The sequence below is a fragment of the Alligator sinensis genome, unplaced genomic scaffold (assembly GCF_000455745.1).
Source record: "Alligator sinensis unplaced genomic scaffold, ASM45574v1 scaffold259_1, whole genome shotgun sequence".
In the NCBI taxonomy this organism is placed as follows: Eukaryota; Metazoa; Chordata; order Crocodylia; family Alligatoridae; genus Alligator; species Alligator sinensis.
In genome coordinates this window covers 24,665-39,392 of record NW_005842430.1, presented here as the reverse complement: position 1 = coordinate 39,392, position 14,728 = coordinate 24,665, and the positions used below count along the sequence as shown (strand labels likewise).

At 42.4% G+C, this 14,728-nt stretch overlaps 2 protein-coding genes across 5 annotated transcripts in view; one reads left to right on the top strand and one right to left on the bottom strand.

Moving 5' to 3' along the window:
• The window catches only part of HDGFL3 (HDGF like 3), a 106,098-nt gene that overhangs the window by 85,242 nt on the left and 6,128 nt on the right, over window positions 1-14,728 (top strand). For 3 of the 4 annotated variants that reach the window (XM_014523001.2, XM_006030215.3, XM_025211784.1), the window contains exon 6: window positions 5,519-6,634. In XM_014523001.2, the coding sequence (XP_014378487.1) occupies window positions 5,519-5,524 (6 nt within the window). In that variant the 3' untranslated portion in view covers window positions 5,525-6,634. Of the gene's footprint in view, window positions 1-5,518; window positions 6,635-14,728 lie in introns of those variants that run through there. The other variant, XR_003095628.1, reaches the window with a different exon arrangement.
• The window catches only part of TM6SF1 (transmembrane 6 superfamily member 1), a 24,589-nt gene continuing 16,206 nt past the window's right edge, over window positions 6,346-14,728 (bottom strand). The window contains 3 exon segments of the mRNA XM_006030224.2: window positions 6,346-8,421; window positions 14,263-14,382; window positions 14,656-14,728. The exon segment at window positions 14,656-14,728 is cut by the window's right edge and continues 29 nt beyond it. Coding sequence (XP_006030286.2) covers window positions 8,230-8,421; window positions 14,263-14,382; window positions 14,656-14,728 — 385 coding nt within the window. The 3' untranslated portion in view covers window positions 6,346-8,229.

The following is a 14,728-nucleotide window of genomic DNA, read 5'->3' as shown; positions in this document are numbered from 1 at the left end:
CGCAGTGCCCCCGGTGTCATTCCTGCTTTAGCTCCATAGCTTTTCCCTCCACATCTGCTTCTCTGCCCCTGTGTGTCAGGTCTGTTGACTGCCACTCCAAGACAGATTCAGGTCTCCTGTAAGTGAAATGATCTACCTGCAGCTGCTAAATTCACACTAGCTTCCTAGCATATCCCAGGGTCCAATGGTTCTTGTCCCTTGCTGCTGCTGTTGGCCTGGCTGCCCCTCCAGAATAGTACCTCAAAATCACTGCATCCCATGCCCAAACCTCTGCAACCCTTCCCAGAGGTGCTGTGAGCCAGTGGCCAGAGAGACTGCCCATCCGCTGAAGAAGGGCCTTTGCTTTGAAATACTGCATTGCACATCTGAGCTCAGGTGTCTGCAAAATCTCACTTATACTGAACATTACTGTGGACAGTTACTCATCTCTGAATGCACTGGGAGCTTTCCAGTGTAAATCCAGCTTGTAAATCAGTAAGACCATATGAAAGCAGATTTACTTTCTGCACCTAAACCCCCTGGGGGGGCATTGGGTTTTTATGGGGACTCTGAAGCACTGTAACTGGGAGCTATGAATCCCTTTGCACTTCCACTACTCTGAAGAATCATCTACTTGATTTTTAAAGTGTACCTTGCAATGGCATGTGCAGCTGGTGTGATTGAATGGCAGTCCCCCTGTGCAGGGGTCAGACCATGTGCTGAAGATTTACCTCAAGAGCAAGATGTCTTTGCCTGCTAGCAGTTTATATTTTGTGCCAGAATGGAGGAGGTCACCAGTCAGAAGGGAGCAGATTCACAGTGTCTTTGGAAAAAAATGGATACATTGGAAAGAAGATAGGTGTGTGTTTCCTGGGACACAGCCAGGGTGCTGCAGTGTGTTATGGGGTCAGTCTGTAAATCTGTTGAGTCACACTGGTGATCAGTGTCAGACACCAGGATTGGTGAAGCTACTCCTGGGGGTAACTGTTTGCCAAGGCAATTAAGAGGATCAGAAATTTAGTCCAAAGTGAGCATCATCTTATGCTACCACTCCAGGGAGAACATCTTCAGAACCGCTTGTGTTGGAGATACATTTGCTGTCCTGCTTCTGCAGAATATTGACAATTCTGGTGATTCCAGACACCTTCTGTCACAGCTAATGAGAGAGCACTTGTGCCCTGCCTGTGCTACAGTAGTAACCCTGTCTACATATGGTCAAGTTATTTTAGAAGAACACAGATTCATTTTAATGTATCTCCAAGCGAAAGCATGCATCTCTGATGTGCTTATCATTGATTGAGGGTGGGGGAGAGGTGCTCTTGTTCACATGCCAAATATAAACTATGTTAAAGCCGCATAAGAGGTTTGGAGTTGCGTCCATATAAAAACACAGCATTCATGGGTGGGTGCGTCCCCACAAGTGCACACATGTGGTTTGTGGCAACTCAGAGGCACTGCAAACTGCACACAGAGCACATGCACCTGTGCACCATGCTGCTAATTTGCATGGTGGGGGAGTTTTACACCAGGAGATCCCGGAGTTAAAAAGTAAAAAAACCACTGCTAAAAAAAGCAGCATTATGCATGTGGCAGCAGCATGCCCTGCCAGAAGCTGGAGCCATGGTATGGCTGCTGGCCAGGCTCTGAGCGGCCAGCTCAGTGCCACTGCTGCCCTGGGAAGTCCCCAGGACCCCAGGTAAGGCTGCTGGGGCCAGCACAAAGGCTGGCCTTAGCCTTCCTTACCCCAACCAGATCCCTTTGCTGTGCACTGGAGCGCACATGCAGGAGCATGCCCGGGGGCAAATAGCAGTGGCATAAATATATGCCTTTGCTATTTGTCATGTGGGAAACATGCACCCCTGCACATGTGTGCTTGTGGGGATGCACCCTACATGTCTATTAAACTGGGAAACATTATATGGGTATTCTACAATTGTTATTTCATAGCAGAAGATCAAATATTGGCATGATCTCAGTCATAACATGCCCAGGAATTTCAGCTATGCATGTGCAGGCTACCTTTGTTTAATTCACAGCCGTGTGGCCTCTAAAGCAAGGTATGTGGCACAACTTAAGTGAAAGCTGAGTAGAAGGTAGTTAGAGATTAAACAAGCTGAGTTAAATATGTAGCAGAAACCCCCTTTTTCCTCTTGCCTGCATTTGCTCTCCCTTCTTTGGATGTTTCTCTTTTTCTACCTTTCTTCCTTCCTCTTTCTTTCACTTTAAGATAAGGAATTGTGTTTTAAAATTTGTGTGTGTGCATTTTGTGTCTCCCCTTGTAGTTTGGTATTTTTATCTATTTGTGTGCTATGGCATTTGTAGCTTATATTTTATACTCCTCACCTTTCAACTTTCAACTAAATGTGTTTTAGTAAGTTATACATTGTAACAATGTTAACAAGGGCAGGAATCAAACTGTCCTTCTCTGTATCAGGCTGGCCCCTGAAAGAGCGAGTGAATCTGTGATTGAATGTGTAACAAGGTAGCACACAGCAATTAACACCTGGGAAGCTGCAGATCAACCAAGGGAAGAACTCAGTAGAAGACAATGTAACAACCGGGAAATCTCTAAAGGTCACTGATCAAAGGCTAGAAGCCCTGGCCTGAGTTAATCAACGCCAGAGACCAACTTTTGGGCTGAATATCTCCAGATCAACCGCTCCCAGAGCCCTATTCTAAATTCATCAACGGACTCCCAAACCTGCACGTACATGCGGATGACCCCTGGGGCTGACAGATGCCATCCAGTAGCCACCGAGGGGGGGGAAGTCCCACGAGGGTCAATGACCCCTGGATTGGGCAAACCTGAAAACTGGGGAGTCACCAAAGTCTGCCAGGGACAGATAAAAGGCAGTGAAAAGTGACCCTCAGTGGCGCCCTCTTGATCTCCAACTCGACCAGACCTGTCCAGCCAGAAGGACCAGCCGGCGACCCCCTTCTGGAAGATAACACCACGCTGAAAGAAGCCTCAACGACAGACTCCAGCGCTTGTAGGATAGGTATACCTGACTCTGTAGCCTGCTACTGTGTGTGTGTGTATGTGTGTGCATGTGTGTATGTGGGGACCAGCCCCAAGGTTTATGATTACAGTGTTTCAATCCGCCTAATAAACTAGAATTTTAAGGATCCCGAGTTGGACATTTGTAGCCAACAGATAAATAATGCTGGGTGTGTCTCTCTTCACTAAGGACTGGATCCTGCAGTCACTGTGACAGGAGATAAGCAAATATTCCAATCCCCATCCTACAGGTAGAGAAGCTAAAGTCCAGAGAGGCTAAGGCAGTTAACCAAGATGACAGAAAAAGGAAATGTGAGAATATGGCAGTCATTAACTGCAATCCTATGCTCAGTTCTTCTGCCGTGGTTCTGTGTGCCAGTTTACCGATTCCACACTTTTTAAAGCCAAACTCTTTGCTGGGCCCATTTACTGCTGCATGCCACGTTTGGAGCAGTCATTAGAGGCCCTTCACTGCACTGCCTCTGTGCTGTGCCCAGCACTACCAGGAAGCGTGTCACCTACTCAGCGTGGCTTCAGGTGTGCCAGCTCCCAGAAGGGAGGCACTATAGGCACCATAGAGCTCATGCCCAGCACTGCTCTAAGGCCCTCCATCTTGGGCATATGTATTGACATTTGCCAATGCTCAGCGCCAATCTAAGGTAACTATATTGCCTCATTTTTAAGAACTGGCATGCACGGAGCAGGAGTGTGTGAGACCTGCTCCACAAAGGCGTTCCAGACAGTACAGAGGGAATGGAGACATGCCCAGAGAGCCAGAGCATTTGCAGAAGAAAAAGCTCACCTCTAGTGAAAGCCCATATTGGAAGTGTGGTGTGTGCAGACTATCTTTGCGAATGCTTGGAGGGGGCGGGGGTAGATCTACCCCTGGACCTTTTATCTGGCCTCCTGTACTAAGCTGTGGCCCCACAAAGTGGTGGAAATACTGTCTGGTATGGGGAGGGGAAGTCACAACCCTACCACACAGCTGGTTTGTGACAAATAGTGGCATCTAAAATGTACATCCTAGGGGCAGAGTATTCCAACCTCTGCCTCTCTTCTTAATGCCAGCTAGTGGCCATCAAGAGCATTTAGAAGGCAAGTGGATGCAGGTGACTAATGCTTTGGTAATTGTCTTAACAAGCGTCTGCACCTCCCTTTGAGGGGAAGAGAGACCACACAAGAGCACTTCCAAGCAGCACCTCCGAAGCACCTGTAAGTATAGCTTCAGTGATGTGCAGGCAGGAGAGAGAACGGTGTTAGTTGAATGCTCTGGAAAGGAGCGCAAAGCACTCACAGAGCAGGCAGGTGGGGACAGTGCCCTGTAACCCACCATCATGTGCATGCTCATGGTGTAACAACCCCCACCCTTAAACAGTTGGTGGGGAGAGATGAGGGCCAACACCAAACACCCAGAGCTCTGTTACTTGGAGGTAACACCTCCAAGCCCTGGTTGTGGACCAGGATCTCCAGCTGGTAACTGTCATGCAGCCGTAGGACAAAAAGATGGTCCCTGCCCTGAAGAACTCTTTGCTCTCGCAGGTCTCAGCTGCTTGTGAGCTCCCGTTACTGGCAGTGGTAGGAGGCAGATTCTGTCTGGGGCAGAGAGATGCACCCACTCCCAGTCCTGGGGTTACTCGGAGCACTGTCTGGCGGTGTCTAGAGGGAGGGAGATCAGGCAGGGCCCTGCTAGTGGTTCAGCAATGAAATGTTTGTGTTTTTTCCTCTTTTCTTTCAGATCCCGGTAAGGTGGAAATCCTGTTTCCCCAGCAGTGTACTCCCTATCCCCTTCTTTCTTGATGTTAATGTTTTAAATAACCAAAACAAATACAATATTAGTTTCTTCTCTCTGACTCGGTGTGCTGTGTTTCTTTCTGTCACCAATTTGTATGGGGGCAAATAGACCCAGTGTCACACAGGAATCTTTTTTTACAAATGAACCGTTGTAATAACAAAGCCTCACATAAGTGTCTGGTCATACAGCACTACGCACTTTCCTGAAACTGGATGCACATTAGTGAAACCTTGTGAAGCAGGTAGGTAAGTATCACTATCTCTGTTTGTGGAGAAACTGAGATACAAATGCAAGTGCCTTGCGAGAAATGGAACAAAGTGGGAGCAGACCACGCAGCTCCTCCTGGTAGCTCCTGGAGCTAGAACAATGACTTAATTTTTTGCATGAATTGGTGATTACTATCATGGAAAACCACTGGTCTGTTATATTTTGGGGTATTCTGCAAGTTTCAGAATGAAATTATTGGGAGAAAATTAAAACCCATCCACATACACAAACTAAGCTACTTATCACACCCCTAAATGTTCAAGCCATGTTCTTTGCCATTTTGTGATGTGTGTGTTCATGTAACATAAGCTGTTTCCTCTAAAATAAAAAAATCAATTTTTGCTAGTGAAATATACTGTGAAGTTATAGTACGTATAGCCCTGCAGTGTAAGGATAAGGCATTGATTTTAACTTAAATTCTTCGAAGCTTAATGCATCGTCCTTCATTAAGTAAAATTTATTTTTTTCTCTCTCTCTTTCAGACTTAACCAACATAATGACTGCTGAACATTAAGGGAAAACACAAGAAGGTTACATGTTTGGTTGTCTAATATTCTTGGATTTGATATGAGTCACCACATCTATTCATTAGTATCATCAACAACATCCCAGTTTGTATGCACATTATTCACATTCCTATCTGTTGTGTTTGCAGAAATGACATTTTACCCTTTTTCTAAGGGTTACCTTTTGATTTTCATATTTGGTTGCATGAAGTTGCCCTTTTCCAGTGGCTGAGGTTTATGAAGATATTGCAGACTTGTACACATTTTAGATGCCTTTTCTAAAGAGAAAAGGTGAAACTCCAAATTAAATCATTTTAAGTCAGCATTTTTTTAAAACAAGTAAACCTTAAAAATTAGTTTTCTACATGCAAAACCACAAGAATCTATTCCACCTACAAACATAACTTTTAATTACTCTATAACCATCCTTTCTTGTTTTTTAATTAGTTACAACATGAAAGAAAAATTCTCCTTCAGTTAAGATCATTGCAAAGGTCAATAATGTAATAAAATACCTTTCCTTATTAGAAGTACCTAGCTAGTTATACTCTTACTACTTCTCAAAATCATGATGTAATGTACACTATCTGACTTAGTTCCTATATGTGGAGTTAGTGAAAGTCTTTTTGTGTTTCTTAGATTAATACAAGGATTTTTTCCAATGCCAACACAATTTGAGCTCATTCATTTGGATGCTTTACATTTTTAAGCTTATTGTGATACAGAACCCTATGGGAAACCAAAACAAAACATCAAATTTTGAATACTGAAAGGCTTAAAAAAAGGATCCTGTCATTCTTCTGATTTTTTTTTTTTCTTTTGGAAATAGAACTAGACTAGTAAGTAAGCATTCCAAAACCATTATTCTGTGTACATTATTGTTGCTATTGTGATAATAGAGAATTTTATTTATTTTTATGCCAGCTTTTATTGTGAAAACATATTTAGTCTGGTTTTATCAATCCTTGTTATGCTTGTCCTTGGAACATCTTTTGCGTATTCAAGGTTTGTAGTTGACGAGTTTACTGTAAAAAAAACAAAAACAAAACAAAAAAATGTATTGTTTTTACAGAATAAATTTATTGGAATGTGTATTGGGAGTAAGGTTTGAGGTTGTAAGCAACTAAGTTAGCGTCATATTTGGCTTCATACGTGTAATAATGTGAGGTATTAATGTAACTCAAGTATTAAAGCAAAACATTCTGTTAACACTGAGTTGAAAATAGATACAAGTGCAGGTGAGATCTTTATTTTTTTCTGTACATTGCCTTTTTTTGGATAACAGGAGGTTATTAAATTCACCTTGACTGTATTCCAAGTTTCTTTGAGAGCATTAGAGCTAATGCTGAGGGCATGATACCTACTTGTAAGACAGCATGTGCTACCATAGATCCTTGGGGAGGACATAGTGGGGTGGAGCTGACCTGAATTGTAATATAGATGGGAGGATTCCACACCCAAAAAACCTGGGATCTGGAGGAGATCATTTTATAAGCTCCTTTTTGCCAAAAAGTATTGACTGATATGTGCTGTCCCTTGCCATTTTGGCTGGAGGGGGACAGCATACATTCTTTCTTCTGAGCACTGCTGTGAACAACCCTGCGGGGTTTAACTGGCGAATGTTGAAGGTATGAATTTTTCCCTGTTTTGAAAGTTCCCGTGCATAGTGTGAAACACGCATGTGCATGAGCCGATGCTTTTTTTTTTTCATTAATGCTCAGACTGGAAAGAAATGAAAATGCTGTAAATCAAACCTTCCAGCAATTCAGCACCCAAGACTAAAATGTTCCCAGTTAAATTTATCAATTATTTTTATCCACAGAAGAGGCACAAAAATGTACTATTTTTAGCATAAACTCGTGAAATGTAATAGCTATAGTTCTGATTGCAGTGAAAATGTAAAGCCCCCAAACCTCTCACTAAGGTCTATATTAGCTGCGGCTTGTTTATGGCAAAACCTCACTAGCAAAGTGGCTGCAAAGAGAAGCGCAACAGAAAGCCTCCTCTGAAAATGCTTGGTTGTATTTAAAAGCCCAATTCCTCATTGTTCTGAGCACTGGCCCCAACTGAGCAACACGTGTACGCACATGCCCAGCTTCAAGCATCTGAGAAGTCCTCGCAGAATAGAGCCCTTAGACAGCACTGATTGAACTGATTTGATTTGCTTCTTTCATGTAGAGAGTTGTATATTAAAAGTCAATAGCGTCTTAAAAGATTTCTTGAGATTTTTAACATGGCTGACCCACAAGAAATTCCTTTTGACTAATAAAACATGTGCATGTGACAGAGTTCTGTATGTTAATTGTTGGCACGTCCATATATTAACCCCAAAAACGTTTCCGATCACTTTGTACAAGATGTTAACACTGAAGTGATTCAGTCTGTGTGGAACACTGAGGTAATTCTTTAACTCCACGCAGCATCAATAAAATTGCCAAAGCACCTCTCTCAAGAATAGCTTTAGAAACCATTAACTCAGCTGCAGTGAAAAATCAAAAGGTTGAGAAGTGTTATTGAAGGCAGTTGTCTTTATTGCCCTTTTTTTCTTTAAGGATAAACAAAGCAGACTATGCAGTTGCATACATTTCTTGACAAACTACATTTAATTTGGCTGCCATAGGAGTAGTCCAGTTGCATCCAAAACTAAATATGTACAGAGCCAAAAAGGAAAATTGGAAGCAGTTTTTCTATTCAGTTTTTTCTTCTCGTTTTGTTTTCATGAAAAACTCTGGCTTGTTGACACACCTGTAAGCCAACAGTTGGGGAAGAATTCCATACATTATGTTCAGTGCTAGAAAAAACAGTTTTGCTTCTTCGGGGACTCGGTAGACGTAAGGAGTTCGAGCATGAAGAGAAGCACCAATATGGGAAAATTGAGCCTGTGATGTGTATATATACACATAAGAATGGGTAAGATTGAATGACAGCATAACCTGCATTACTATTTTTACATGCACGCATCACCAAACAACATTTTTTTTCAACACACACACTTAGTCCTGATCTGAGGTCATTTGTACTTCCACATGCATGGGAGTGCTGCTACTGATGCTAACCTGAGCAGGCAGGGCCTAACCTTTAATTTGTATCAAAGTGTTAGAAAAGACAAGAAGTGGGGAGCTAAACAAATTTCTTTTGATGATGCTCTGCAGATTTTACTCTGCTGTCTTCAGTAGCAGTTTGCCAGATCAAGCTTGTGCGAAGCACTGAGCTAAGAGTTTTCTGCAGCATAGGTTAAATTTACAGTGATGGTTATGTGCAGAGGGAAGCACACTGAGCTGCAGCATATTTTTAGCATAAACAAACATTTAAAGATAGAAGCACTTGGGATAGTTGCTGTCTTTTGTCTCCATCTGTTATCAGCTATTTCAAGCAACAGCTCATTTACATTAACTATCATATGTCCAATTCTATGATTTTTTTTTCCAGTAAGAGGAACCTGAGAAAATAATTGCTAGCTTGACTTTGAGGAGATTAAGAGAAAGGTTCAGAAGGAATTTAGCAATGGAGTAAAGTAGACTATAAGCCAAATCCTGCTCTCTGTAGGCTTTGATAGGGGTTATCTAGGGATCACAACAAGCAGAATGTTGTCCATGGCTAGCGAAGTAGAAAGAAGAGAGACAAATGCAGCATGTGCATTGTTGTGATATACCCCCAAAAGGGGATTTCTCAGTAATCCCTGCCACCCCAGTGCCCAGAGGACAGCTGCTCTAGCAAGCCTCTCTCAGGAAGCAGAGCAGTCAAAAGAATCAAATGCAAACACACTTGAGCAGAGTGGCTGTTCAGGTGTTCCTGTGAATATCTGTAATACACCAAGCAGAAGCTCAGTAGCACACTGTAAACCATGTTGTAAGAGCCTAGCAGTTCAGTCTGTTTCCTGCAGACTGCTAGTACCACCCCGAGTCCCAGAGGAGAGCCCTTCCCCTATCTGGCAGCTTCACCCAATTGCCCATTGCTGCAGGGACCCACCCTTTTCCTCCAATGGAACTACCCGCAGCGGGCAGCTCAGAGAAGGAGCAGTGGCCAGGGGCAAGGACCTCCTGGCACAGAACCTGAAACACAGCCAGCAGCAGGGAGAGGAAGGAGTAAGAGTTTGGCTTCTAATGATGCCCTGTCTGTCTTGGCACTTCTGGCCTGACTCTAGTATCCAGAGGTCCGGGTAAGCACTCTGGTGGTGGGGTTGGGGTATCATGTGGAAGAACAGCGAAATTGCCACACAAAGTTAGACCAATTGTCCCACTGATCCTGTGTTTTGTCTCTGATGGTGATTAGTACCCTTTGCTGCACAGACAACATACAGTCCTTGTAAGAAGGAGCTCTGGGAGAATTTCTTTCCTGAGACACAGGCCCAAATTTTCATGGTTATTCAGAGAGCAAGGCACATACATCCCTTTCAGGGCCTGGGCTTTAGTGCTTGGCAGCTTCTCCCTTGAATCAAAACGGACTATAAATTTCATCTAGTTTTTATTATGCAACTTCAGCTACTGTATTTTTATTATTCACAAAAATGTATTTCCATCCTATCTGTCTTCTCATAACCTGTAAAGAGCATTTCTGGCAGCGGGCAGCTCAGAGAAGGAGCAGTGGCCAGGGGCAAGGACCTCCAAAGGAATTCTGTCATTTCAGACTGCCATTGCAGAAACTCAATTCACAGGAGAGGATTTTTTCCTTCCTTTGTGTCAAGATTTCACTCTAGACTCTGGAAGCAAAGTACATTATTAACCACATCAGCATCAAGAGGACAAGAAAACCTATAGTGGAATAGCCCTAGTTTCTCTTTTTAAGTCAAGGTTTGTTATCTAGTGCTTGGCAGTCTGTGATCCTCAATGTGAAAAAAGTTCTGTAAGCAACAATGGAGAAAGGAACAGCAAGTGAGTAGATGGGGAAGGGGCTTGGGTAACCCAGTAGGAGCTAAAAGGAGGGAGAGAGTAAGGAAAAAAAGGGAGCAACTGTGTAAAATTCAGACTGCATGTTTGTCCCAGCAGGAGTTTTAGAAGTGTACAGGTAGAGCACAATGTTGAGAACGGCCAGTGGTGCAGCATCTGTGTGGGAGTATAGGTGCTAATTCTAGTAATGACAAAAACTGTAAACTGCTCTGTGTTGCATGGTCTGTCATGATAGGATCAGCCAGGAGCTGTTCCAATCCTGCTGATGGGCTGCCATGCTTGTAACCAAAAGCAGGTTCATGCCACTTACTGTAGTTAGATCCCACCAGTGAACAAGCTATTCCTTGATTCTTCCTGTTATAGAAACCTCAGCATGGAAAATTTACGGAGGGATGATGGAAGAATGCTTTAGCTGTTCCCCTTGATGAAATCAGGCAGTAAATTGCCAACAGCTTCGTATCTGTGAAATGCTCAGCCTTGATTAATCTGCTGGTCATCACACTCCACAGTAAACTCTGGATGCTTAGTTCCAGGGGTGGTGCTGTCAACAACTCACTAGCAATGTGAATCAACCAACTAAGCTACTCACCTGCAGGAAATCTTTTTGCTCAAATTCTGGCTGCAACCCAATTACAAACATTGCCCAGAGAATTTGTGTTGCTCTATAACCCAGAAGGCACTCAGAGGGAGAAGGCCCTGCTTGTCTATGCAAGAAGGTAGATCTGCTTCTCTGGGCCTTATTCAAAGCCTACAGTTATCAAAGAACAGCTCCAGTTGCTTTCAAAGGGGGTTGAATTGTCAATCTAGGGAGATCTCCTGCATTCTCATTTATATCAATGACTATAGAAAGTATGCACTGGGAGCTCTGATTGGGTGGGGGTATGGCAGTGACTTCCTGCAGCCTAGCAGAGTTTTGGAGGAGTGTGGGGTTATGTTTTTACAGGAGCTGTATAAGTGTGGAGGGTGTTTTTCTGCAGCACAAACATTGAACTTTTCATCGCTTCACATGTAAGTCCTGTGTACACTTTCTCATATAGGTTAACAGAGAAATTTTTAAGATCTCGGAGGCTATCCAGTGTCTCCATACAATCAAGGTTGTGGAAGTTCTGATCTTGTGGAAGACTAAGGAGCTTTGCTGATTGGTGTTGTAGGAATTACAAGCCAGAGGGGCCTAACTTTTGGAGTCAAAGGGTGTGTCTACACGAGATGTTTAATGCACAGTAGCCTATCAACACTGTGCAGTAGCATGCTGAGTACAAACTATGCTAATATGCTACTGCACAGTAGTATTAGGCTACTGCACAGTAAGCGTCACAAAAAACCATGGGCCGATGCTACTACAAAGTAACAGTAGTTACTGCACATTTAGTTAGTACTTCATTAATCAAGTACTAAACTAAATGTGGAGTAACTACTGTGTGTTAATGAACAAAGTGAACTGAAGTTACAGTGGAATTCAAGCTGAGAGAGATACTGCCCCCTCCCCTTGCCCAACCATGCACATATTTTTGCCTTTTCTTTTTTTATGCATGAGGACTATTCTGAGACTCTTAAAAACACATCAGTTGTGAAATGACAAGGGGAAAAAAAACCACCCAATGTGAGGCCTTAGGAGCAGTGTGAGCTGTCACCAGAGAATTTTCCCACAGGACAGAAATCGCTCCTGCCAAATTTAGCTTCTCTTTAGCACACTTCGCTCTTAACAGAAAACAAACTTTTCTGTGACTACAGGTATTTAACTTGATTACAGGTATATGAAATAATGAAATTGGCACTAAGATGAGCAAACAAAAAATCTTAAATGGCCTCCTCCTTTCTGTCCCCATCCACTAAGACAGAATTACATGTTCTTCCTGAATCATTAACAGATATGGGCACCAAGTCCAAAGCAGTGTAACTTCTTTCAGTTGGATAATAATTGTGATTCCTTTTCCAATGGATTAAACTATTGAAAGGAAATGCTCTTTGTGACTTGAAAACTGCAAACTACAGTGTCAGGCCTGAAAAAATTGAGGATGTGGGTTTTTTTCTTGGATGGAAAAGAGAATAGTTTGAGAGCCATCCTACAATGAGCACTTCTTTTATCCAGGAGTTAATTATTGCCGTCAATCAACAGTACTTTTTTCCTTGGTCCAAGAATAACTTGAAAGACTAAAAAGGGAAATCTGTTAAATCTTAGTTTTGGGTTATAGGACATTTTCTCTCTCCTTGTGCCATATATATAAATCCCCACTGTCCTTAGGCCAAACCACAAGCAATATCACTGTATTTCAGGCTTCAATATGAAAATGTTGTACTTGTGTCAATAAGATAGATACAAAGTGTTGCACAACCAGAAGTTATGAATATATCCTGTGGGAAACGTATAGTAAGAAATGGTTTCAGTCTTGAAATCTAAACATTTTGGCAAGATTTGGGGGACTGGTCTAGTCAACATCCAGACTTCTGATTTAGTTTTCCTCATGCTAAATAATGTTTGAAAGAGTAGTTTCTTCCCCCAACCTCTAAGAATGTGCTGAGTAATTGGTCGGGAGATGCTGGTTTCTGATATATGCCTTTTTATGGAAGTTGTGACATTGGTATGCCTACTTTGGTTTGCTTAAGGCTTTTGAAATTGTTTGGGCCTGGTACAGTACAAGAATATAATATTAGTTCTGGTGTCTTTTGACTCTCCAGTAAAGTTGTAATAGACACAAATAACAGATGCTTATCTATGGCACAGAGAACAAAGTATTAGTCTATGCTTTGGGGCTAATGGTGATAGTCAAATGAGATTTATTTTGGTACTCCTTTGTTCCCACACTGTCATCACATTCTTGTTCTCACTTCACAACCATGTTTTCTCTAGTGTCTGAGGGATCCCTCATTTTGCTAAATTTCATGCAAGTAAATGAATTAGTTACAGAAGGTTTGCTATGAATGCCGTCTCATGCTAAATGGCTGCATAGGTACACCATCAGACAAGTCGGTTTACCTGGTTAGAATCTTCTTCATATTCTTTTGTCTTATGGTCTTTGCCTCCTCATGGTAAGTCTTAGCAGTAGCCAATAATCGAATATAATTATAGGTCATCATTTAACTACAGCTGTTTATTTAAGCAAATCTGGATGGCAACAATTGTGAAAGTACAGCCCCAAAAAAGGGCTTTAGGGAACCTGAGGCTGTCTTGATCGAACACTGCAACTCTGCTGTGCTGCAGGTATAGCTGTAACTCAAGGAAAGTAACTGATATTGTCTAGCGTGTGACTAAGAGCTCCTCTTCCCATTCAGTCTATTTTTGGACCATCCCGGTGGCCAACACATTGTGTGAAAACAATGTGCCTGTTAAACTGTGTTTTAAAGGAGCAGTCAGATGTCATGTCTTAAATTCAAACTCTTGATTTCTTTTGGAGAGCGCACAGCATTTAGTAAGGTTTAAATAAAGCAAACAAGCAAGTAAAAAATATGCAGAAAAAGAAAAAATTAAGTCTACGAAAGCAATGATGCAAGAGCTGGAAAGCATGTAATAAGCCTGCCTGTCTGCTCCCTTAAACTGGCTTTATGAAGGTGGAACAAGCCCACAGAATTACATCGGCATAAAAGCAGTCTTATACTTTGCTTTTTGCACATCTGTTCACAGCATCTGATGAAGTGAGCTTCAACCTACAAAATATATTTTGTGCTATATATATATTTTCTACCGTACTTTGGTTAATCTACAAGGTACAAATCTACCCTGCCTTCTAAAAGCAGCCTGATGAGGTGGAACACTTCACCCCTTACCTCTAGGAGAGCTCACTAGTTACAGCATTATCAGCTAGTAATTCCCCAAAGAACATCTTTACAAAGAAGTACCTGGGCTAATCCTCCAGCGTGTATAAGGGTGACATCGGGCATCCAGGAACAACCAGGCACCACTAGGCCATACAGCGTGATCACGTAATATGGCACAGAGTAGAACATGTATGCCAGCATCTGCATTTTAAACAGAAACATTAGCTGTCCTGCATTTCTTTCATTCTGAAGTCTCTACTTTGAATACAAGCAGGGGCAGTGGTGAACAAAAGTTGCCACCTTATGATGGCTGGTGTGGAGCTCATGTGAAGTGCACTCTGGTCTTATTTATTTAAGTGCCAGCAAGGAAGGCATCTGCTCACAGGCAGTCTCAGATGTGAAACCTGTGGCTTCCTTTTTTGCCTCTTCCCCATTCATTTTATAACTTTCCATAAGTCATCATTAAATCTTTACCTGAAGTTTGGGATAGGCAGCAGGATCTTTGATATAGGGCTCATGAAGCTGAATATATGACCGGCAGAGTTCA